At 44.5% G+C, this 25101-nt stretch overlaps 1 protein-coding gene across 3 annotated transcripts; it reads right to left on the reverse strand.

The window, feature by feature from the left end:
- Positions 1-1101: 1101 nt before the first annotated feature.
- brd2a (bromodomain containing 2a) lies at positions 1102-11655 on the reverse strand. 3 transcript variants are annotated; one of them, XM_056418483.1, is made up of 12 exons: positions 11383-11655; positions 6762-7068; positions 6219-6356; positions 5939-6080; positions 5615-5811; positions 4986-5483; positions 4738-4866; positions 4434-4625; positions 4077-4339; positions 3490-3809; positions 3253-3381; positions 1102-2987 (listed from the first exon to the last, which is right to left on the reverse strand). In XM_056418483.1, the coding sequence occupies exons 2-12, from the start codon at positions 7038-7040 to the stop codon at positions 2860-2862; spliced, it is 2415 nt and encodes an 804-aa protein (XP_056274458.1). In that variant the 5' UTR covers positions 7041-7068; positions 11383-11655; the 3' UTR covers positions 1102-2859. The 3 variants fall into 3 exon arrangements, with proteins under 3 accessions (XP_056274458.1, XP_056274447.1, XP_056274438.1); XM_056418472.1 differs by lacking the exon at positions 11383-11655 and adding an exon at positions 9528-10904 and having other exon boundaries at positions 1102-2984; XM_056418463.1 differs by lacking the exon at positions 11383-11655 and adding an exon at positions 9528-10904.
- Between the last annotated feature and the right edge of the window lie 13446 nt (positions 11656-25101).

Here is a 25101-nt window from a genome sequence, read left to right on the forward strand (position 1 = left end):
CAAAATCCCGCAAGTGGTGTCACGTGAATCTTTTGGCTAACTTTGCAGAAACCGGATGTTGTGACACGTCACGTTGTTTAACTTCGCTCAACCCGCCGCTCGCTCCCGCTCCCGGTGGCGTGAACGTGAACGTGTTTCCCATGAATGTCCGTCTGCAGGTGCTCAACACGCCCAGTGTCGGGTCCGCAGGGAAAGGCGCGTGACAGCCACGTAACCGGAAGTGACGCTCGATATTGGTTTTAATGATTGATTTCAGGGACACAGAATCACCTTAAATTCCAAGATCAGAGCTGGTTCCTCTGAAAGATAGCCCCCTGAAAAAAAATAAAACCAGGATAACCGATATGTAGTATGTCCCTGTTATCTTAGCGGGAGCACTGAGGTTAAACTAGAACCAAACGCTTTGTATTGTTTTATGTATCCATAGAACATATACGCGATCTACATCTGCATTATTATGATGCTTATTGAATCATAATTGACTTGATGTGATTCATGTTGTTTTATTATAGTCATTTTAACAGCCATCTCCGTCCCTGTACTCACGTCGTGTAGATCACGCAGTGAAGCGTTTCAGTTATTCTTGTCACGTCTTTTTCTCGACTTCATGTTTGCATTGTTTGTTCCTGATGCATCCGACATTTAAAAGACTTTACATCATAATTACTAACAAAACGGGACAAATAGTCCGATGCCTGGACTTTATTAATCTGTTGGAAAAGTATGAATACATTCTTGAAGTGTGAAACAGCCTCCTCCAAATGAGATATATATATATATATGTATATATATTGTTAATATGACATAATATATATTATATATATAGTTAATATTAAAACATATATTACATATATAAATTATATATATTGTTAATATTATATAATATTGCTAATAAAAAATATATATATTACATATATCCATTTATGTCTTACATATATATTATATATATTACATATATATTAATTATATATATCATATATATAAATTACATAAATATTCATAACATATATTTATATTATATATTCAATTATATATATATACATTATATTATATATACACAAACATTACATATTTATATATAAATACACAATATAGTCAGTGGAAACAGGAACATGTTTCAGTTTATTTATGTACAGATGTCCAGAAGAAAGTACAGAGGCATTTTGATTGCTGACAAACCAGAAAAGGTTAAGTAAAAAGTATTTTATTTTTACAACTGAAGTCACAAGGAAAGGAAAAAGGAAGCTTGACTATATTTAATAAAGGAAAAACCAACCCATGCTCAGAGATTGAGACTATAAAATATGTACTTCTGACAGTTAATCAGTGAATATGTACAGGAGACTTCAAGCTTTTGATTACTTTCAGTATTATATAAATAAATCTTAAAATTCCTTCTAAATAAATCACTTTCAAACATACAGTATTCCAATCTCAAGCCAGAGGATTTTCAAACATGGACCCGGCTCTCAGAGGTTTAGTAGCGGCCCCACAAACGTGCACTGGTAGTAGACCTGGGATCCCCACCCGGCTGCTGGGGCCCAACATCCAACACGCCTTCGTCCCGCTGCCCCTCGGCCCGGCCTCACCGAGGTCTGTAAACCTCACGGCGGCGTGACCTCAAGGTCACAACACGCAACCTGAAGCTGCCACTGAGCGGCCAAGTGTGAAGAAACAGCCGTTTTTCTTTTAGTGACACCGTGGTGATGGACCATGGACAAATGAAAACGCCAAGATAAAACATTTTAAAATTAAAAGAATTTTAAATTTAAGCTAAATTCAAATAAATAATAAATAAAAAAATCCACCTAAAATGCTTCACTTACTCTTTTCTTGAAAACAGAATCCGAACACCAGAATAAATCAGAAGAACTGGAAGTTATTTGGGCACAGTTGAGTGGACAAGACGCGTCCTCACAATTTATTAGCAGATTGGTCACAAGAAGGGAAAAAAAGCAACAAGTTTACAGAGAAATTGAAACGGATGAGAAGAACAAAAATGCAGCCGCCGGCACACAGGTACATGTTTGTATCGCGATGTCACGTTTCTGCAGCGGCCTTCAACAGGTACATGAGTCGTCTGGATGCCGGTGTCTCTGTATTGCATGCGTTGAGTTTTCTACTGATCCAAGGTGCTTCTGCGTGCAGACCGATTTTCAACGCCTGCGTCAAAACTATGAGGATTTCACACTCGCACATGCAAGCGACACATTCATACGTTCACACTCACTCACGCCTTTCCCCTCTCACCCTCTTTGTCACTCTAGGAAGAAGAAAAATAAAGAACCTAGACAAAACCTAAAACACAGCTCCGCCTGCACCAGTTCCCAGAATGAGGGAATAAATTACTCCATAAAATGCTTCTTTATAAAAGAAAAATAGATATTTATAGAACTGTACACCGCGGCTATACAGCGTGAAGACAGGGAGGCACGGGAAGAAGGGAAATTATCTCCAGAAATAAGACAGATTCTGGCTCTAGCACCCATCTCCCCCCCCCCCCCCACATGCTTCGCTCTCCTCCCGTCTTCTCAGGAGATGGAGCAGAGCGGCCCTCGCTCTGCCCGCCAAGGCCAGTTCACCAGAGAGCGCCAGGACTCTGGTCTCCTCCATTCCATCCCTGCACGACCTTTCGGCGTCCAGGACAGGATTGGATGAACGAGCGGAGCGCAGGGAGCCCCGTCTCTCTCTCTCTCGGTTTCACACTGGTGGAGTCGGACCAGTTCTGCCTAGTGCTGGTCTCGTCCGATCCTCCTGCGGCTCCGTCGTAGCTTTACTGCAGTCCAGTCCGCTCTCTGGGAAGTGAAACACCCGGGGCCCCTCACGTGACCCTTGACACACAGAGACACCGCCCGCCTCTCAGCCAGAGTCAGAGTCGCTTGTGTCCGAGGATGAGGAGGAAGAAGACGATGAAGAGGAGTCCGAGGAGGAGCTGCTGGCGCTGAGGCGTGACGGCTGCGTGTGCTTCTCAGTCGCTGGTTTCTCTGCTGGCGAAAAGACACGAAAGCTGCTTACAACACGCCATCTCCTCTCAACAGAAAGACGGTGCACTTATCTCACAACATTATAGATATATGTACAGATAGAAAGTGATTCTTCAACACGAAAACTGTTGACCGTGTAAAAAGGTCAAAATAAAGTTTATTTTAAAAAGTATTTGTGTGCATGAGCCAGAAGCAGAGAGAAAAACAACAATTTGCAAAAACTCTGCCGTCATAACCGCCATCGTGAAAACTTCTCTGGAGGACTCACGTTTGGTCTTCGTGGGCTTCTTGCCCGAGTTGAGCTGCCCGCTGACGTCCATCAGCCTCCTCTCCAGCTCCAGCTGCTTCTCCAGAGCGAGCTCCTCCCGGGATTTGCCAGAGACGTTGTTTTTACTTGCTGCAACAGAAAGGTTAACAGCCATAAGATCAGGCACAGCACCAAAGGTCCACGGACCCTGAAGACCACACGTTTAAGAGAACGTCAACGTGACGGGCCTGAGCGTACCGTATGGCTTGCGAGGCTTCTTCCTCAGACACGTCATCACGTATCTCTCCAGCTCCCGCAACGTCGAGGGCTTCAGGGTCTCGAAGTCGATCTCGATCTCCTCCGGGTTGGTGTCTCGGAGCGAGGGCTCGCGGGACTGGATGATGTAGACGACGCGGCCCAGCTTCTCCCCGGGGAGCTTGTTGATGTCCAGGCTGAGTTGGCGCTTCTCGTCGTACGACATGGGCGCCGTCTCCTCCTCCTCGTCCGAGTCGTAGTGACTCACGATGGACTCGTGGACCGGCGGAGGCATGCCGAACGCCATGCCGCCCTTTTTGGATCTGACGGGAGACGGAGGGGGAGACGGTTAGAAGCTGCTGGAACCCACAACGTGCCGTAAACACAGGAGCTTCAGGAACAGCGAGCAGACGTCACATTATAAAGAATAATTAGTTTTATTATTAAAAACTATTTCTATAGAAATCTTATGAAGCAATCTGTTTGATTTTTTTGTTCAAAGCCAGGTCCTTGTGTGGGTATCCTTCACAAGCCCCCTAAGCAAGTACAGCATACAATACCAACACCGTCCAGCAGGTGTCAGTACTCACTTGCTCTTGTTGTTTTTCTTGCTCGCCGCCTTCTTGGTCGGCGCCAAAGACCCAGCCGCTCCTCGGTTGCTCTTGGCTTTTGGAGTCTTGGCGATCTTGGGAGCCTTGGGCGGTCGAATGGGGGTTAGCTCCTCCTCGATCTTCCGGTGCTTCTCCTTTTCTACCTTCTTTTTCTTTTTCTTGTCTTTCTTGTCCTTCTTTTTCTTGGATTTGACAATGGGGCCCTGTGAGAGTGCCGTGAGCTGCTCGTGGACAGCTTTGAGCTGATGGGAGAGAGAGAGACCGGTGTGTGAGACAACATCACAGCTATGAACCAATTAAATATGATACGAGGATCTCGAGAGCTGCGGTACAGACCTGCTCCTGCAGCTCGGCCAGCCGGTTGGCCCGCTCCTCCTCAGAGTCGGAGCTAGGGCTGCTCTCGCTCTCCTCACTTTCGCTGCTGAGCTCACTCTCAGAGGACGACGACGAGGAGGAGGACGACGATGAGGAGCTGGGTGGCGCTGGAGCCTCGTCCGGCATCTTCGCAAAGCAGAACTCAAAGACGTCCTAAACGGAGTAAACAGAAGGGTGAGTGAAGCAGATAAAGAACAACATGTGGGGGACACTTTAGACTTGAATTATGGAATCAATAGAAATGGAATAATTGCCCGAAAATTACCTGCAGTTTTCTGGCCATGCCCACCACGTCGTGATCAGGGGGATTGTACTTGTAGCAGTTTGAGAACATCAATCTAACATCGGCAGAGAACTGCTGGGCGTCACGATACTCTCTGCCGTCCATCTTACGCTGAAGAGAGTAAGAAGTGGGAGATGTGAGCTAAACTGAATCCAAAGGCATCTGAAACCTCATTCTCCTTCAGAGAAAACATTGTGTGCATGTGTGTGTGCGTGTCTGAGGCCCCCTACCTTGATGCTGTTGAGGTCCATGGGCTGCTTGATGATGTCATGGTAGTCGTGAAGGCCGAGCAGCGAGGCGTCGACGGGCTTGTAGAAGGGCCAGGCGTACGCCGCATGCTTCTTCGACAGCAGCTCCTTCAGGACCCCGTTGCAGTAGCGGAGCTGGGGGTTCAGCTTGCTGCGGCGCACTGGCGGCGCAACCAAGGAATCTGGTAAATCCTTCTTGGGAGGTTTGATGGCTCGGCCACTCACACCTCTCCTGCCCCCCGCTGATTTGGTACCCATCATCACTGGTCCGCAACCCATGCCCATCCCCATGCCCTGGCCGAGGCCTTGGTTCATCCCCAGCGTGGAGTTGTGGTCCACTCCGAGAGACGTGAGGGTGAGCGGGGAGTCGTGCCCACCGCCCATCCCCAGGCTGATGCCGCTGACGCCCATGGTGCTCATGATGGGCATGGCTACCGTTGTTGGCGTGGTTGTGTCCGCTTTCCTCTTCACTCCTTTTTTCTGTGGATGGAGGGGAGGGTAGGAGAGGAGGGGGGGGGGGGGGGGTTTAGTCTATGACCTTACTTACAGTTAATCAAAATATTCTCACACTCCGGCCACACTGATGCAACAGCTGATGTGTAATACATTACCTTGGTGGAGGGCTGTGTGGGGGGCAGCCCAGTAAGGGTAGGGATGCTTGGTTCTGTCAGGATGGGGGGCAGGCTCTTCGTCACGTGTGACTGGGGGGGGGTCGAGAGAATGGAGTCGGGTGTTTCCGGCGTGGGGGGCGAGTACGCCGACTGGGACACAGCGGGGACCTGGTGCGCTGTGGTCACTCCTCCGGTGACTGCGGGGGGGGGGGGGGGGGGGGGCAAACATGTGCATTGAGGAAGATTACACGCGTGCACCGTACGTTGGACGCGTGCAGACTTGATACGACCGGCTGTATGAGCGCGACACGCCACGAGCATTACCTCGGCCCTTTCTACCAAGCTTGGCTTGTTTGACTCGCGGAGGGGGGGGCGGCAGCTCCAGCTCCTCCTGGGGCATCTGAGCCACTTTCTGCAGAAAGGCCTTCTCCAGAGACTGAGCCATGAGCACGATGTCGTCCGTCGGCTGCAGAGGACAACGTTTGTAAATATCAGGGTTCATCTATACTTTTACTAAATTAAAACTACTTGGACACCTTTCAAAATAATAGACATAATCTTCCCATAGTACCTCCGGCTCACATGTTTTCAGACAGAAGCTTACCTTGTTATAAATGTAGCAATTGGTAAACATGGTGTTGAAGTCCTGCATACACTCGCTGGCGCTGCGGTAGAAGTTATTTTCGAGTCTCTTCTTGATGGAGCCCATGTCCATGGGGGTTTTGATGATCTTATGATAGTCCTAAAGGGAGACGGAGACACGTTCAGGGTTGTAAACAGTGGCAAAATTAGCTTTTGACCAACTAAGCCATTTAAAAAAGGAAAAGACAAACAAAAGTCTAAAAACTTTGTATTAGTGGCTATCAAATAGAATACAATATATACTATTGGAAAGTGGCTGACAGGACTGGTGTCTACTATAACCACACTGTGCTCTCCTTGAACTACTTTAATGGTTAGGATGTAAAACCTGACACAGTAGGGCGATACAATGGAGGAGAGTATCTAGGTGTTTTACGACAAACAGTGATGACCTTTGGCATGTTGAGCTCTCATTATATTGACTACCATGTTGTTTCTAAAGTTATATATATATATATGGATGGTCACTACAAGTTATTTCCAACAGTCTTGTTTTCACACTCACCGGCAGGCTGAGCTTGGTGGCATCGACAGGTTCGTGGAAGGGCCAGGCGAAGTGGTGCCTCCACAACGACTTGAGCAGGACTTTCTGTAGGAACTGGAGTTGGTTGGTCATCCTCCCCTGTCGGCTGGGGTCTCTCACCGGGGGCTGCGGGGGTCCCGAAGGGGCCATATGATTGAGGAGCGGCATCCCGGGACTCTCAAAGCCCTCAAAGAGCAGGGACGGTTTTCTGATGCGTTTCCCGGCCGTGCCAGAACTCTGGTCCATCGCTGTGACTCCCATAATGCCAACCTCAACCCCGAGAAGGGAGCTGTAGAGAGCGATTGAAAGACCAATTAACTCGGTGGCAGTTTGTCTGGGGTTGTAGAAGTCACTTGAGACCAACACACGGTTAGAACATGTATACGTCTACAAGTCTCCCATGGAAATGCTAAACCAGGTTTGCTCTTCACATCAACAAAATAAACACATTGTACGTATACTAATGTGCATGTATTGTCTCAGGTGACCGTGCCTTTGCAGGAGCTGCAACCGGAAACCTTCGTTGCTCATTGCCTCTCGAGTATGGAATATTAAGAGAATGCTCCCCCCCCCCTCCATTACTGGCAGCATTAACGCCATATATATGACATACATTAAACGCCATTTTTATTCATCGTGATTCCCTAACCACACACACTGGGTACAGAGTAAATCCCCTTTACAAGGCACACAGGCAGCCACTGGAGAAGCACGCATTAGACTTGGAATTTAGCCCTGCCAAATCAGCACTCCCGTTCCCAGCAGGACTTTCACTTCCTCCTCTCTACATCCACCTCACAGATCAGACTGGAGCACACCCCATTTCCATGAGGGGAAATTATCCTAAAACGACGTTTCAGATGCCAGGTTACAGTACCGACTAGACTATTTTAAAAGTAGTTTCTAGCCAGCAAGGCTCTACAGAATGAGTGATGCCGCTGCCCTAAAGCGGTGAATGTCGCTGTGTAGCAGAGGGATGTTTTGGTAACTTCTCAGCGGCAGTAAGTCACATCCAGCGTCTCTACTTGTTCACACTAGAATGTTAAGAATCCTAAAAATTCCTGAGCAATTTAAACTTCCCAGACTGCAGCTATGGACCACGGTAAGAAAGCAGCATCCTTTCTACCATGCTGAAATTAGGCAATGCCCCGAGCCCTGGTTTACAGCCCAGGTCAACACGCCAGCCCAGTTACTAGGTAACCTGAAATAGTCCAGGATGTCAAATACTGTGCTCAAAAAGATATACCCAACATCAGCTGAGGCTTGTACCACTGCAATAACCAAAAGGGCATAACAATCAGCAAAACAATACCAGCACAGCAAACGTTGATGTCGTGGAACGTTAAGAGTCTGTCAACAGCTCACCATGTGCCATCTCCTCTGGCCAAATGACACCGACCACTCAACAGTGAGGCCAAAGGGGCAACCTGTAGTCATCTGACGGGGAATTATTTCCTGTCAAACACATATGGTACTTTCATATCACAAAAGGACGCCGGCACAATAATGTCCTGTCAGTCATTGACGCTTACAGAGCTGGAGTTATGCTGTAAAATAGATGCATGCTTTTAGAGCTGTTTGCACTAATCACCCCCCCACTCAAGTACACCTACCACAAATAGTGGATAATTTAGCGCCCGTGACAAAATTAATTGTTACATATTAAGTGTACAGACATAAATAAGTTATGTGTATAACTGAGCAATATAAGTAAATATTTACATTTTTACATATTTGTTTTGGCAATCTGTTTTGAATGATACAACTTTTGGAAACACATTTGACAGTTAGTGTACTTTATTATTTTTTTTAAAAAGGAAATAATCATGTACATAACATTATGAACGCTAAACAAAAACATATTTTCACGTTAGCTGTAAATTGGATTAACATATAACTAAAGAGGTAAATTGGGTATGGGAGCCCAGAAAGAAAAAAAAGGAAATTAATACTGAAGAAATAAAAACAAATTGAACTAAAATTAATTAGACTCACAATCAAAGTTGCTACCGTCACATAACTTGAGTTTGAGTGACATGAGCTTTGTAACCTGGCAACCAACTGAAACACCCAACACAGATAGCTAGAGCCCGAGCCTGCAGCGTAACGTTGTACCAGTGATCACAACAACCCCACATGGCTACAATAACAACCCCCGCGGACCACGCAGAGACACCGGGGTGGTCCTCTGCCGCCTCCGCGTTATCTGGTGTAATGCAGCTTATTATCGTCAACAAGTCTGGTTAGCCGCCAGTATATATATAGATAGATATATATATCTATCTATACGATAACGTATCTGTGCCGTTAACATACCGTCAGGGACTGGAGAACACAGGTTACATTAGCACCCTAAGCACAAGAAGCGCCAGTCAAGCTCCTGGTAGAGACGGTAAAGCTTGCATTTGTGGCGCTAATGCTAGCAATGCTAACAGAACTGCCAGGCAGCGGGAGAGAGCGGCCAGCGGCAGAGGCGCTCCGAAGATGGCGCCGGCGGAGTGCGAACAACAGTCGCAGCTCCTACAGCCCACAAAAACACATTTAATTTCCTCAACGTGACTGTTGTTACCACTTATTTTACCGCCCGCGTTACACTTATTTCTGTAGCACTCGGTCTACTTCCTTCTCCCGCTCGCATCACGGCAAACACACAGGCCGCCAGCAACGATATTTTGAATAAAACTCATGAGAAATATGTACAATAATCCCCGTGATGGAAAGCTGAGTATCGATTTTACCAGTAGATACCTGTCAAGGAGCGGGTTAACAGCCATATCCATCAGGATGGATCCGGATTCTGTTTATAGCTAGACTCAGACCTGGATCGTCAGCTTTCCGCTCCCCGCCACGGCGAACTCCTTCAATCTGCTTCGTTGAAATGGCGACGATGCGACTACACCCTCGGCTTTATAGACCGGCCGAGCGTCCTATTGGCTGGACTACTTCAGACAGTCCACACCCCCCGAGTTTCTATTGGCTGTTGAACGTGTCGGTACAAGTCACCACACCCCTAGAAACAGAAACTGCACTGACAATCTTTCGGGCCGACCTATTCGCATGTTTTTGCTGCCGGTCAGGGAAGTTGCCCAACACTGTTGGCCTCGCCTATTCAGTAACACAGATATGCGTCTGTAACGGGTTCCTCCATTTAATCCTGTACAAAACGCGAGCGCACCGAACCAACCCCCCCGCGTATCTTTTTACATTACGTCAACGTGTGCAAAGCGACGGCGGTGATTGGTCAATATAGTTTTAACGCGGGCTTTCAGAGCAGATATCAAGAAGCCCATTGGTTCATCCACCGAATCACGTGCGAGCCTCGCCCCACGAGCTCTCTCTTGCCGACCATCATGTCCGCATTTCAGAAACAGTTTACAGCCGCCATCTTTAAGTATACTGTGACAAGAGTGTAATAATATAAATATCTTCAATGTATCCGATAAAACGTAAAGCAAAACATACAAAACGCTGCGTGTTTCGCGTACAAACACAGGAATCAAGTAGCGTTCGTCTGGCGCTGAAGAAAGGCCACCATTTGAGAGGACAAAGCCAACCGAGGCCTTCGTGTCACACACACACCAGTACCGTACACGGGTAAAGTCCACTTCAATCTGCAAGTGTGTATAACGACAAGTCTGTAGAGACTTTGCTTCGACGGAAGAAAATGCCAACTGGGTCAGAACTACAAGACAATCCTCCACTGAATGACACAGCAGTTTTCCTCACTGACCTCAGGCTGCATCGATGTAAACACTGCTTTAGTCCAGCATAACTCAAGTTAAATAAGACGACCGCCCTGACAATAATCTAAGTAAAAGTATTAGGAAACCGAAAAGAAAATGAATCTCGTCTGAAAATGCCAACGCCATACATAGTACGTTTACACAATATAATTAACCACAACTATAAACCATGGAATTACATAACTACTACTAAATCTACACAATACTTCATACTAATCTTTTGAAATCGACTGACAGTCTAGAAATAAAACAACCAGACAAAATGGTTACCTAACCACATGCGCCCATCCCCCACACCAAGGTTACAAATTCCCCACAATGTCACTCTAATAAGCGGTGGACGGTCAAACTGGATCCATACAACATTACTAATAAAGTTTTAACAACTTAACGCTGTTAAAAAAATAAACTCAAACGTAGACTGCGGTTCAAAACGAAAAGAAGAAAAAAAATGATTTCAACAAAAAAAATCATAAAGATATGACAAAAAAACCTTGAATTTAAAATAAATACAAATGTTGACTGGTAAATCCCATAACAATGCGAAACCGTTCTTGAAATAATCTTCGTCTTCCACCTCGATACTTTTTAACCAGCACATTTCCCTCAAACATGTCCGCCTTCTTCCCCATTCCCTGCGCCGGGTGGGGGAGGGGAATCATGTGATGAGATTGGGCTGAGCACTGTTTATCAAAACTTCGACACGTGGCGTTCCGCCAAAACTGACATAAAACGTGTCCGCGGCGTCTCCTTCGTACAAAAACGTCCATGAAGATACACATCCGGGCCTTTCTTTTTTTCAAAGCATTAAGCGCAGATTTGGGCATAGAGTTGGCAAAATATCCGAACAAAGAGCATACTTTCCGATGGCTTTGGTTCGCTCCAATTGGTCTTCCTTGACCACGTGACGAAAAACGATTTACGTGTTACTTCTCGTGCTTTTTCCTAAACTTCCTCTTGTGTAATCCGTGCATGGTCGCGGTAATCCCACACACCCCGCGTGTAGTTCCTCAGTTAGAGTCAAAGGGCTTTAGTAATGTCTGTTTTCTCCAGGTTACCATTGCCGTCGAGCTCTGTTGTGTTGCAACACACGGCATTGCGCATGCGCCCCCCTCACGATGAAGACACATCGACACCGATGCACGGGGAATGGGAGAGGCTGATCTAAGAGCAGTTTTTTCTTTCCGGCAAGTGCGCAGATCCCGCAGTTGTTCCCAGGAAAGGAGGTGGGATCCGGCCCAGGACCGACGAGCGTTGGTTTACAAATTAAAGCAGGAAGAAGTAGAAAGACACGTGGTGATTCACGCTTTTTAATAAAATACTCTTTTTGCATATGATAGTTGTCTATACTTATCGATTAGATAGTTATCTATCAGGGAATTGAGAACCAAATAGAATAACTTTAGTTTAGTTTGGGGTGTTTTTCTCTGAGAATATTGAACATTATTCTATTGGGATTATGTCTATGTCATGACACAGCTGTATTGCTCTCCGGATGTTTGTTTATGAACATCCTTGCAGCCAGTCCTGCATGTCTCTCACACACACCTCTACTCACATAGAAGCTCTGTGTAGTTGAACACAATATATACAACATGAAAAGTATTTCTCATATATGAAGTGACTCATAGCTGCCAATAATTGATGTTATAGTAGTTTATTCTTTCTGGGCCTTGAGATGATATTATGTTTGTTTCTATTATCTCTAATTCTGTTGTTATAAAAATAGAAATACATTTTTAAACTACTTAAGTAGTATGACCATAACTTTCTCACAAATTCAACATGAATGGGTGTGCTAATCATTCTCCGATCTGTGACATGATAGAATGCCCAACATGTCGTCTTACAGGTTGTATGTGTCTGTGTTTAGTGGGGAAAACAGGCTCTGACCTGAATATCCAGGGAACAGCCATGTAGGCAGAGGAACGGGAGACAGGGAGGGGTTGGTATATTACATCAGAATCAGCCTGCTCTGACTCATCAGCATGCTCTCTCTCCCCCCCCCTCTCCCTCCCTCCGAGTGAGTCACATGATCGGTCCACACATGGTTGCCAGGGAGGCTCTCTCCTTCACAACCCTGAGTCAGGTTGCCAGAGTTCTACAGATCCACGTCATGCTCCTCGTATGCGCCGGCTGTCATAAATGAGCTGAAACAGAATAAAAGAGTGCATGGGGCATATCGTTGTGTATTTGCACACTTCTGTATGTCCAGTCCATTCACTTCCTCTCATTAAGCCTTCCCTAGCAACAACGGCCTCTTTGTCAACAGATGTGAGCGGTACAGAAGAGCCTGTGTGTCCAAGGTTTCCTCCATGAAGGACGTGTCCGTCAGCCCTCACATCGTCTCGGTATCTCCCCTGAACAGGTTTTAGACATGCAGTCACAGTATTTGGCAGGCAGCTTGCTGATCTTTCCATTCACAGCTTTTTTAAATTTTCCTTTCCATGTGTTATTGTTCGTTTTCAAAAGCACACCTGTGTTGTTCTCCTTTGTGTTATTACTGCAAATATCTCTACTTTCTCTTTTTTCAACTCTGCTGTCATAGTATTATTGAGTTATTTCTCAGAAGGACACAACTTATTATTATTATTGCGATAGAGAAAATAAACTAATAATGCATCAGTCAAATTCATCTTTACTTTTCTTTATCGGGCGTTCTGCCTCTTTGTCTGCAAATTAATTACATTCAAAATACAAGTGTAGGGAGATGGAAAGAGAGTGATGGTTAATAACAAAGGGACATTTTAAGAGGATCAGCGTTATTCAAGTCAATTCAGTTTATTTCATTTTGCACAATATCACAAATTACAAATTTGCCTCAGAGGGCTTTACAATCTGTACACATAGACATCCCTGACCTTTGACCTCACATTGGATCAGGAACAACTCCCAGGAAATAGAAAAAAACCTTTCAGGTAAGAACCCTTCAGGAGAGCAACAGAGGAGGATCCCTCTCCAGGATGGACAGAACAATAGATGACATGTGAACAGATGAACAATAGATGGCATGTGACCAGATGAACAATAGATGTCATGTGACCAGAAGGAATCATTACAGAGTTACAACACATTCAATGAATATGACAGAGTGTATAATAGTTGGGAGTAGGCATGGACCACGATCCAGACCTCCATGATCTATCAGGCAGATGGAGGTAGAGGAGGAGTGGGCGGGGCATCAGCAGCGCCATGGACCCTATATTATATTATATTATATATAAGGGGCCAGAATGCCAGCTTTACATTCTTCCTTCAAAGGGACAGTGTGTAAAGTTTATTGGAATCTAGCGGTGAGGCTGCAGATTGAAAGTAACCCATAATGAGAACGTTGCTTTGCACGTGGATTTGTTATCCAGTGATGCTTTTTATCCTTTACATCGTCAAACTGAAGGTTACATTTTGGGCCTCCAGTAGTTTCCAGTTCACACCCTCAGGGCGTTCCATAGAACCATGCCATGAGCTTCACTAAAAACACATATTTATTTTGAGGATATGCACCATTTCAGCACAGCATCACCTCAACTAATTTATTTTGGACAAGGCCTGTCGATGAGGAAGTGGTGCATGGGACTAATCTTTAGCTTTTTCAGTTCACAAAATACTTTAAATTGTACAAAATTCCCAAAGAGTACATCACTCCCTCCAGGAAATTCATGACACCTTAGTTTTTCGCTTACTGATGGATTAATTCATCTCAAGTGTCTCAATCCACCGTCGAACTCGCTGTCTGCACAACTGAGAGGGAAGTGGCTCTACTGAGAAAACAATCATCTTTAAGGAACCAACACTTTGTTGTCACTTAAATTTCTTTAACTAAAATATTGTAGCCGAGTTCAAAACTTCTACCGCTGCACGTGTCTTCAGGAGGATGATCACAACTAACTGTGTCCCAGCACAACGTGCACACAGTTCCTATCAAGTGTAAATACAAACAGAATCAACATTCAAGAAACAAGTTGTACAAATAATAATATGTAGACAAGCCTATTAAATAATGACATAAATAATATTTAAAGATTAGGAGAACAGGATGTGCAATAAATTAAATGACAGTAAAACAAAACAAAACGCAGTGAGCAGAAAAATTCATCAGTTTTATAAGTTTAAAGACAGTTTTAAAGACACGAGTGGAGGGCGTGTCCCCAGACACAGAGGGAGATTTCAGAGTGTATCGTGGGAACAGATAGTGTCTCGCTACTGTGAGGGAGAAAGGGCGTCACGCGGTAGGTGTAGATCACATTGAGCGACGCTGTGACAACGGGGCTTGGAGCACTTGTCCCCATGTTGGGATGGCAATCGTATGAAGGTAGATATAGTGCGCTCTCGAAAAAATACCTGTTCTCAAGAAGGAGTCTTGCGTCAAGAACGTTGAAAAGATCAGGGAAAACAGAATTTCCACTCTTCGCATGAAGAACGGGATTCATCAGTCTGCAGAGGTCAATTCTGCCCAGACCGAAAATAACCAAACCTATCTGAGGAAACAGTGCCTGGGACAGGGAGAGCGCCCACAACAAGTGGCTCAGAACGCTCGTGGCGGTAAACAAGCCGGTAGACGGGCTACCCAGCAGAGAATTGAGCCCACTAAGCCACAAAGGATACCTCGCCAGAGGAAAGGAAGAACCATCCCCACCCCGGTGGCCCCAGAACCCATGAAGGACCTTGAAGAGAAGGTAGACGAGATATATGGAGATCTCAACAGCTCGCATAAATGGAGCATCAGCAAAGACTTTGGACACTTGGGTCAACATTGCTGATTCTTTGAAAAATATGCTGTAGATGTGTGCTATAGCCCCTTACTTCTAATTACCTTCGTATTGAAAATGCGGAAGGTTATGATTTGATCGCCGTGTATTTATTTATTTGTTTGTATGCGTGTTACTCGCATAACTAAAAAAGTATTAAACCGAATCGCATAAAATTTGCTGGGATGATTGGTTATTATCCGGGAACCATTTGATTCGATTTTGGGATCGATCGGGTCAAAGGTCAAGGTCATGAAAAGGTCAACATCTTCTTGAATCGCATGACATTTGCTGGGATGATTGGTTATTATCCGGGGACCATTTGATTCGATTTTGAGATCGATCGGGTCAAAGGTCAAGGTCATGAAAAGGTCAAAATCTTCTTTTTACCATAGTGCGGTCAATTTGTATTCAATTGGCATGCAACTAATGCCAACATGTTCATAATTCAATGCCCATTCTTGTGATATGCGAAGGTATGCGCTCTACCGAGTGCCCATTCTAGTTACCTTCGCATTGAAATTGCGGAAGGTAATGTTTTGATCGCCGTGTATTTATTTAGTTATTTATTTATTTATTTATTTGTATGTGTGTTATTCGCGTAACAAAAAAAGTTGTAAACCGAATCGCATGAAATTTGGTGGGATGATTGGTTATTATCCTGGGACCATTTGATTAGACTTTGGGATCGATCGGGTCAAAGGTCAAGGTCAAGGTCATGAAAAAGATCAACATCTTATTGAATCGCATGAAATTTGGTGGGATGATTGGTTATTATCCGGGGACCATTTGATTAGACTTTGGGATCGATCGGGTCAAAGGTCAAGGTCAAGGTCATGAAAAGGTCAACATCTTCTTTTTACCATAGCGCGGTCAATTTATATCCAATTGGCATGCAACTAATGCCAAAATGTTCATAATTCAATGCCCAATCTTGTGATATGCGAAGGTATGCGCTCTACCGAGTGCCCGTTCTAGTTGTGCATGTGTTTGGTCCCTGTCAATGTTATTTGTCTGTCTATCTCTTGTGTTGTGTGTATATGTATGCCCCCCCCCCCCATCTTTCCTCTCTGTTTTATGTTTCCGCGAGACTCCTTTTGTCTCAGCATATTGTTTGTAATTTGAAAGGGCACCATGTCTTGGTGTTCCGCCATCCTGTGTGATTATGCTAAATAAAAACATTTGATCGCAAAAAAAAGAGAAGGTAGACGAGGGCACCAGCCGGCTCCTCTTGATGAAAGATAATGCCATTCTGAGAGGTCAAGTGGAGGTTTTAGAAACGGCGGCCAAACTAAATGAGGCTCTCCAGAAAGAGTCTCGCCTCAAGAACATTGAAGAGATTATTGAAATAGAGCGTGAACTAGCATCAAAGAAGGTCCCTGAAGCTGAGACCAGACACACATTAAAGCAGTTGGGGGAGGCAGTTGGAGGAGGCCCTTCAGGTGCAAAAGGAGGGCCAGAGGGAGGCTGGAGTGAACCTGGCCCAGACCCTTCAGTTACTAAAGGAGAGCCAGGAAGACGCAGAAATGAACCTGGCTCACCAAAGAGAGATAAGCAATCAGCTGCAGGCTGCGCTGACCGAGGCATTGACTCAATCCAACAGTCACTAGCTCCAGTGGCAAGAACAAAAGGGCCATCTCCTCCAGGCCATGAGCGAATTAAACGCAGCCTGGAGGAGACGAGAGTGGTCCAAAGGCCCGAAAGACTCTTAGCGGAAAAGATTCCTTCAGTTCTTCAGGCGTGCTGGAGGACAATAAACACGCTCGAGAAAAGTCGCGACCACGACATTTTCTCTATAGCTTTCCTGTGAGGTGTGGAGTTTGCACATTCCATGCTTAAGTTGTTTTTTTTCCTCCGGGTGATCCGGTTCTCCCAACATAAAATGTCGTTTTTCAATGCTCGGGGGGGAAACCTACAGGTGACAGCCTGGAACCTGTTACACTCTTCTACACCACCACTGAGTTCATCCTCTGCTCCTCCATCAGCGTCTGGTATCATGCTGAGAGGGGGATCGGCTGGATCTGCCTCCCCTCAAAGACTCTGTCACCTGGAGACTCTCTTCCCTCTGCGGCCCATCAGGACCAAGACCTCATGCCTCAAGATCTCTTTCCAGCTGCAGTTCAAGGTTCAAGGTTCAAGGTTTTTTATTTGCCATCTGTGCCTAGACCAGCAGTCCAGACACATCGGAATTATTTTTGCAGGGTTTAGTTGGGTTCATCAACAAAGACCAAGACCCACTAACTCTGACTCTCACACCAGGACTATACAGACCAGGACCCCCTGACTCTGACTCTCACATCAGGACTATAAAGACCAGGACCCCCTGATCCTGACTCTTATATCAGGACTATAAAGACCAGGACCCCCTGATCCTGACTCTCACATCAGGACTATAAAGACCAGGACCCCCTGACTCTCACATCAGGACTTTAAAGACCAGGACCCCCTGATCCTGACTCTTATATCAGGACTATAAAGACCAGGACCCCCTGACTCTCACATCAGGACTTTAAAGACCAGGACCCCCTGATCCTGACTCTTACATCAGGACTATAAAGACCAGGACCCCCTGACTCTCACATCAGGACTTTAAAGACCAGGACCCCCTGATCCTGACTCTTATATCAGGACTATAAAGACCAGGACCCCCTGACTCTCACATCAGGACTTTAAAGACCAGGACCCCCTGATCCTGACTCTTACATCAGGACTATAAAGACCAGGACCCCCTGACTCTTCCATCAGGACTATAAAGACCAGGACCCCTTGACTCTGACTCTCACATTTCAAACATTTTGCACATCTTTTCAATTTTGTTCTTAATAATATACAGTACATTTGTCACATTTATTTTAAAATGTAGTTAATCTAAAGTACTGTTTTGTTTATTGTTTTCATTATATTTATATTTTTACTGTTTTATTCTATGTCTGTGTTTATTGTTATGCACCTTTCAACAAGTCAAATTCCTTGTGGCCAACGTACTTGGCCGATACATTATTCAGATTTTCATAAAGTGAAAACACAAGGAAGAAGAAGACAGCAGAAGAAGTTAACAGATGGGAGCAGGAACTACGAAGGGGGTGAAGGTCATCTTGATGGAGACATCTTTCAAATAGAGAAGTCTGAATGTGATTGCAGTGCGGCGGCTCCAGGAGATGCTCAACGTGGGTGAATCAACAAAGATGATCACCAAGCATGAAACGAGATTATCATGCTTCCTAATCCTACATGTGTAATCCCTCTCGGAGCATATGTCTCGGAGCCTTTGTAGTTTTGTGAAAAGGGTGTGGTGAGACTGTTGTTGTTGTTGTTGTTGTTGACGCACACTGTTTTTGGTGAAAATATATTCTCTGTGACATTGATGCCAATATATGCCAAGAATATCCAAAGCAGAATACAAAAGAAAGAGGGACAGTGGGGAAGGTAGGAGGAAAAGAAGAGAGGTAGGAAAAACAAGGGACACGAAAGAGAGGGCGAGATTGATCTGTGTGTGTGTGTGTGTGTGTGTGTGTGTGTGTGTGTGTGTGTGTGTGTGTGTGTGTGTGTGTGTGTGTGTGTGTGTGTGTGTGTGTGTGTGTGTGTGTGTAAAAACGGGCTCAGGTGTGAAAGTCTGGCTAGTTGTCCCACTGTGCCTCCTTGATTATCAGGAGGATGTGCAAAACAACCTCAGAGGAAACTCTTCAAGGGTTAAACGTCTCATATCCAGAATGGACCTATAGAGAAAAGATGCAGATCGTTAATAATAATATTAATAATACAGATCGAATAAGTAATCATAACGAATATCTTGTACAACTGTCCACTGTGAGGAATATATTTCCCATTTGAGATGATGGTTTGAGATTGTATGTGTGTGCATGTTGTGTATTTGTGTGCAGCCATTGACTACGAGTGTCTTTCAGGATGGATGTCGATTCGTCACAATGTGAGCCAGGTGCAGCGAGCATGCTGCCAGAGATGACTGGGTCAGGATTGAGAGACAAATATATCAAATACTGCCTCTGAGACAATGAGATGATCAGAGACCGTGTCCTGGAATCAAGAGTGCTTTTACCTAGAGATGATCTTGTGATTGGAGATTAGTCCTAATTAGCAAATAGCCAGGGGGGGAAGAACATCTTCCCACATGGTAAAGATGAGGAGTTCAATTGTACCGACTGTCCAATGGGGTCCCGTGAGAATACTAAGAAAGAAAATACCATTTTAATTTTTAGCAGAAGCCATGTGTGTACAATCTACCATCCAGATCTACTATGCAGATCCACTATCCAGATCTAATATATAGATCCACTATCCAGCTCTACTATAGAAATCTACTATCCAGATATACTATCCAGATCTACTATACTGTCATGACTCTGAGTTTCTGCCTTGTTTTGTGTCTTATTTTGAAGTCCTTGTGTCATCTGTCACGCCTGACGTCACAGGTAGCGAGGTGCAGGAGCTCATGCGCAGAGGAATTGAGAGGACACAGTGTAGATTAACAAAAAACATTTTACTGAGGCCAAAAGGGTAACAACAAAGTCCAAAAGGGGCAGGCAGAGGATCAGCGGTCAGGGTAGGCAGGGTCGAAACAGGCAGGATCCACGATAGGAACATACAACACTGGACGACGGGACAAAGACAGCAATCCAGCAACAGACAAGGGAAATAGTGACACAATATAGGGGAGAGACAGGTGTACGACATGGAAACAGGTGTACGACATGAGACAGTAACGAGACAAGAGTGGCTGAGGGCAGGTGCAGGGAATGACACAATCAAGGAGACAAGAGGCAGAGAAGACAAAGTAGACACAGAGTGGACACAGAGTAGACACAGAACAGGACCTTACATATACAGATCCACTATCCAGATATACGATCCAGATCTACTATATAGATCCACTACCCAGATCTACTATCCAGATCAACTATATAGATCCACTATCCAGATCTACTATCCAGATCTACTATCCAGATCTACTATCCAGATCCACTATCCAGATCTACTGTCCAGATCAACTATATAGATCCACTATCCAGATCTACTATCCAGATCTACTATCCAGCTCTACTATACAGATCCACTATCCAGATCTACTATCTATATATACTATATAGATCCACTATCCAGATCTACTATCCAGATCCACTATACAGATCTACTATACAGATCCACTATCCAGATCCACTATCCAGATCTACTGTCCAGATCAACTATATAGATCCACTATCCAGATCTACTATCCAGATCTACTATCCAGATCTACTATCCAGATCCACTATCCAGATCTACTGTCCAGATCAACTATATAGATCCACTATCCAGATCTACTATCCAGCTCTACTATCCAAATCTACTATATAAATCTACTATACAGATCTACTATCTATATATACTATATAGATCCACTATCCAGATCTGCTATCCAGCTCTACTATCCAGATCTACTATAGGAATCTACAATACAGATCTATTATCTAGATCTACTATCCAGATCTACAATCCAGATCCACTATACAGATCTACTATCCGGACCTACTATAGAAATCTACTATACAGATCTACTATCCAGATCCACTATCCAGATCTACTATCTATATCTACTATCCGGATCCACTATCCAGATCTACTATCTAGATCTACGATCCAGATCTACTATCTATATCTACTATCCAGATCTACTATCTAGTAGCTAATACTACCTCTGAGGGAGTACCTGGCATGTGTTGTGTTATGTCGTTATGTTGTGGCCCCTCGGAAAGAAAGAAATTAATGTTTGACGTGTAGTTTGTTAGATTTAGTTTGATTCAAAGTGCTTTACAGTGGGCCTCTAATTCTCCCATCCACACACACAGCCACACACACACACACACACACACACACACACACACACACACACACACACACACCACGTGTTAGATTATTTTATATTGTGGTCCATGCCTACTACCAACTATGCCATGGCCCTGCTGAGACTCCGCCCACTCCTCCTCTACCTCCATCTGCCTGATGGATCATGGCGGTCTGGATCGTGGAATATGCCGACTACCAACTATTCATAGGGGCGGCTTTAGCTCAGTGGGGTAAGAGGGCCGTCCTGCAACCGCAGGGTTGTGGGTTCGATCCCCGCTCTCCCCATTAGTTGCAAGTCGAAGTGTCTTTGAGCAAGGCACTGAAACCCCAGTTGCTTCCCGGGCGCTTCACCGCAGCCCACTGCTCCTTAATAACTAAGGATGGGTTAAATGCAGAGAACTAATTTCCCCTTGGGGATTAATAAAAGTGTATATTCTATATTCTATTCCATACACTCTGTCATATTCATTGATTGTGTTGTTTTTGTGTCTGTAATGATTCCATCTGGTCACATGACATCTGTTGTTCTGTCCATCCTGGAGAGGGATCCTCCTCTGTTGCTCTCCTGAAGGGTTCTCACTTTTTTTTTCCCTGAAGGGTTATTTGGGAGTTTTTCCTGAACCGATGTGAGGTCAAAGGTCAAAGGTCAGGGATGTCTATATATGTACAGATTGTAAAGCACTCTGAGACTAATTTGTAATTTGTGAGAATGGGCTATACAAAATAAACTGAATTGAATTGAATAGTTATCCGGTGTCATCTTGCCTCATCTCTTCTTTCAATGCATTTCAGGCATTTTATTCACGTTTTCATTTCCTCCCACTAGGGGGCGCTCAAGTTCTATCATATCTGGAAAAGACTGGCATCCAGTTTACAGTGGCCAGGTCACCTGAGTGACGTGAAATCACCTGCGTGTGTGGTTGCACAGGGGGGCTGCTCTAATGTTCTTCATCACCAGGATAACAATGCCATAATAAAACACCTATTAAACTTGATCTGTTGTCAAATGATATCCAGAGTGATGGGAACACTGATTGTCGCAAAAATGTTGGGAAGCTGTGAATATATACTAAGGTGTCACTCTTAATGTGTAATGTGTATACTGTTAGTACATAGAGTACTGTTAGTAGTATTGTTAGTACATATAGTCCTGTTAGTATAGAATAGAATATTGTTAGTACATAGATTATTGTTAGTATAGAGTATTGTTAGAACATAAAGTACTGTTACTACATATAGTACTGTTATACTGTTACTAATGGCTTCATTTGGGGTCTTCCTCCATGTGTCTCTGTCTTCAGGTGTCCCTGTCCCCTCTCTGCTTTGATCCACCAGGCCAGCAGTGAGCTGAGTCCACTGGGTGATGGAGCTGGTGGAGACAGGAGCTCCGGCCCTGATGGACCCCCCCCCCCCCCCTCACCCCACCCCACCAGCAACTCCTACACTCTCGTTGTACATTTACATGACATTTACTAGTTTACAAAGCTGAGCTCGGTAGACCACAAAACACTTCAACCTGCGCAACATACAGTTTAGACACTGTGTAAAGTAGTTATATGCATCATGCCTGTATATATAATAATCTTATTGTGGATTCTTACTGCTATTACAGTTTTTTTAATTTTATTGTTTATTATTTACTTTCTTTTAGTTTTGAATATGTCTCGTGCACTTTTCACGTTTGCTGCTGTAAATCCTGTAAATGTCCCCGTAATGAAGGATTATCTCCTTTTATCTCCACTGAGAATACCACACAGCAGTACCGCCCTGTGGGAACCATGGTAACGGCTCGTTGGGGTGTTTTCGGTTTCTTCTCCGGGACTGTGTGTTGCTCCGCAGGTTTCCATGAAGTCACATGTCACAAGAGTGCCCAATAGCACGGACAGGTTCCACCGCCTCCAGGCACTCGGCCGGGACGCGGTTTCCTTCACCTGCTCACACCTCATGATCATGACTCACCTGAAGCTGTGAGCTTCATGTTACACCGGGTTTCTCACCCCTCCACTTCTAATCTCATTAAACTGTCAAAGGAAAGGAGACGAGGTGTGGAAAAGGAGCTATATCGGTGCTTTATTACGGCATCAGTTTATTATTTTATTTTATTTATTTATTTTGCACAATTCAAACAAAATAAAATAAAAATCACAACAGATATAAATCAATATATCACAGTGCAGGACGAGAGAAAAAGAAAACCGGCTTATTTGAAGTCTCTACGTATATCATATTTAACATTTTACAAAATTACAAACATAAAATGAAAAATGCACGAGGTAGACAACAAAAGAGAAAAGAAAGAAAGAAAATAAAGAGTGTGAGTGCATGTGAAAATACGCATGGCTTGTGTTTGTTCAGGGAAATATATATATATATATATATATATATATATATATATTGATTGTCCCCCTGTGGCATTATAAGCAATGGCTCCTTGTCCCCATGAGTGAAACCGCTCAACATTTTGATATAACAGCTAACACAAGAAAGACATAAACACTAATCCATAAAAAACTCTTAAAAACAGCAATTAGACTTTCTTTTAGGCAATTTTCAAACATTTTATTGACGGCCATTTCTTTGTTAGGTGGTAAAAGTTATAAAGTCCATAAAGAAGAGAGGAGCTTTGAAGAGGAGGAGTATGATGTCACAGTGGAGCCGGCCTGTCAGGTGGCTCTCTGGCAACTCCTTCTTGATTTGCATTTCCTTTTCTCTGTGTTGTGTTGTAGCCACCAGGCACAGCAACTACAACACAACAGATACAATAGTTATTTATCTTGTATAAGAAGTCATTTCTCTGATCGATGTGAGGTGGGAAGTCTCTGTATAATACTCTAGTACTTGATGGTCTTCATGACAACAAACGTGCATGCAGCTCAGTTTCAGATGTGGCTGGCAGTGTGGCAAATGTTTTGCATCATACCAAATATGTACACGTGACAACCAGCTGCACCTGGAAGCTAGAGGAGTGGCCCTCACCAGAGCTCGGGGCCTGGCTGTGGTTGTCTGAGTCACACGTTACAGAAAAAGGAAGCAAGGAGAGGAGGGGCCCTCCGGCTCGGCGCCGTCGTCCTGGTGCAGAAGTGTTTAGGCACCGAATACAGTAAATACAGTAAATACAGTGTGAGGACGCACAGGACTCTTCTCAATGCAGCCACAGACACAACCGTCATGCTTTCTAGGGTTATTCAATTCAATTCAGTTTATTCTGTAGAGCCCAATATCACAAATTACAAACTCCCCTCAGAGGGCTTTACAATCTGTACACATAGATATCCCTGACCTTTGACCTTTGACCTCACATCGGATCAGGAACAACTCCCAAGAAATAGAAAAAACCCTTTCAGGGGGAAAAAAGTGAAGAGCCCTTCAGAGAGAACAGAGGAGGATCGCTCTCCAGGATGGACAGAACAATAGATGTCATGTGTATGAGAAGTAGATTCAGGTTCTACTAACTCAACCAGGATGAAGGAGTTTGACTCCACAGCAGATTGTGATGGTTCAGTTAATGTCGGCGCAGGTAAGTTCATCTGAAGTTGGGTCGGCAAGGAAGTACGTGAATAATCAGTTGTTGAGCGTGACATATTTAAGATGTGAGTGTAAACTGTGGTTGAGGTCTGCATAACTCCATGTAGGTTGTGTACAACAAGAGTTTTATGATCTCTTGTTGTAGTTTGGGTTCGAACGCTGGCAGCAGCTTTCTGATTGGTCCGTAGCTTTCGGGTGGCCAGAATGAAAAGAGTTACAGAAGTCAAGACGACTAGAAACGAGTCTTTACAACAGAAGTCCACATCCGGGGTTTCTGACTTGTGGCCGTGTCTGCAGTGGATCTTATTCCCGGGGCTCAGCGTTATCTTCCTCTGGCGTTGTGAGCTTCTCTCATCCCTCAGTGATGACACACAGATCAGTCAGAGGTGCTGGGTCACACACAGCGGGAGAAGGACTTCATCCGGATGCGACACAAGGCTTGGAAAACATCTTACAAACGGAAAGAAA

The sequence above is a fragment of the Pseudoliparis swirei genome, chromosome 1, assembly GCF_029220125.1.
Source record: "Pseudoliparis swirei isolate HS2019 ecotype Mariana Trench chromosome 1, NWPU_hadal_v1, whole genome shotgun sequence".
Lineage (NCBI taxonomy): Eukaryota > Metazoa > Chordata > Actinopteri > Perciformes > Liparidae > Pseudoliparis > Pseudoliparis swirei.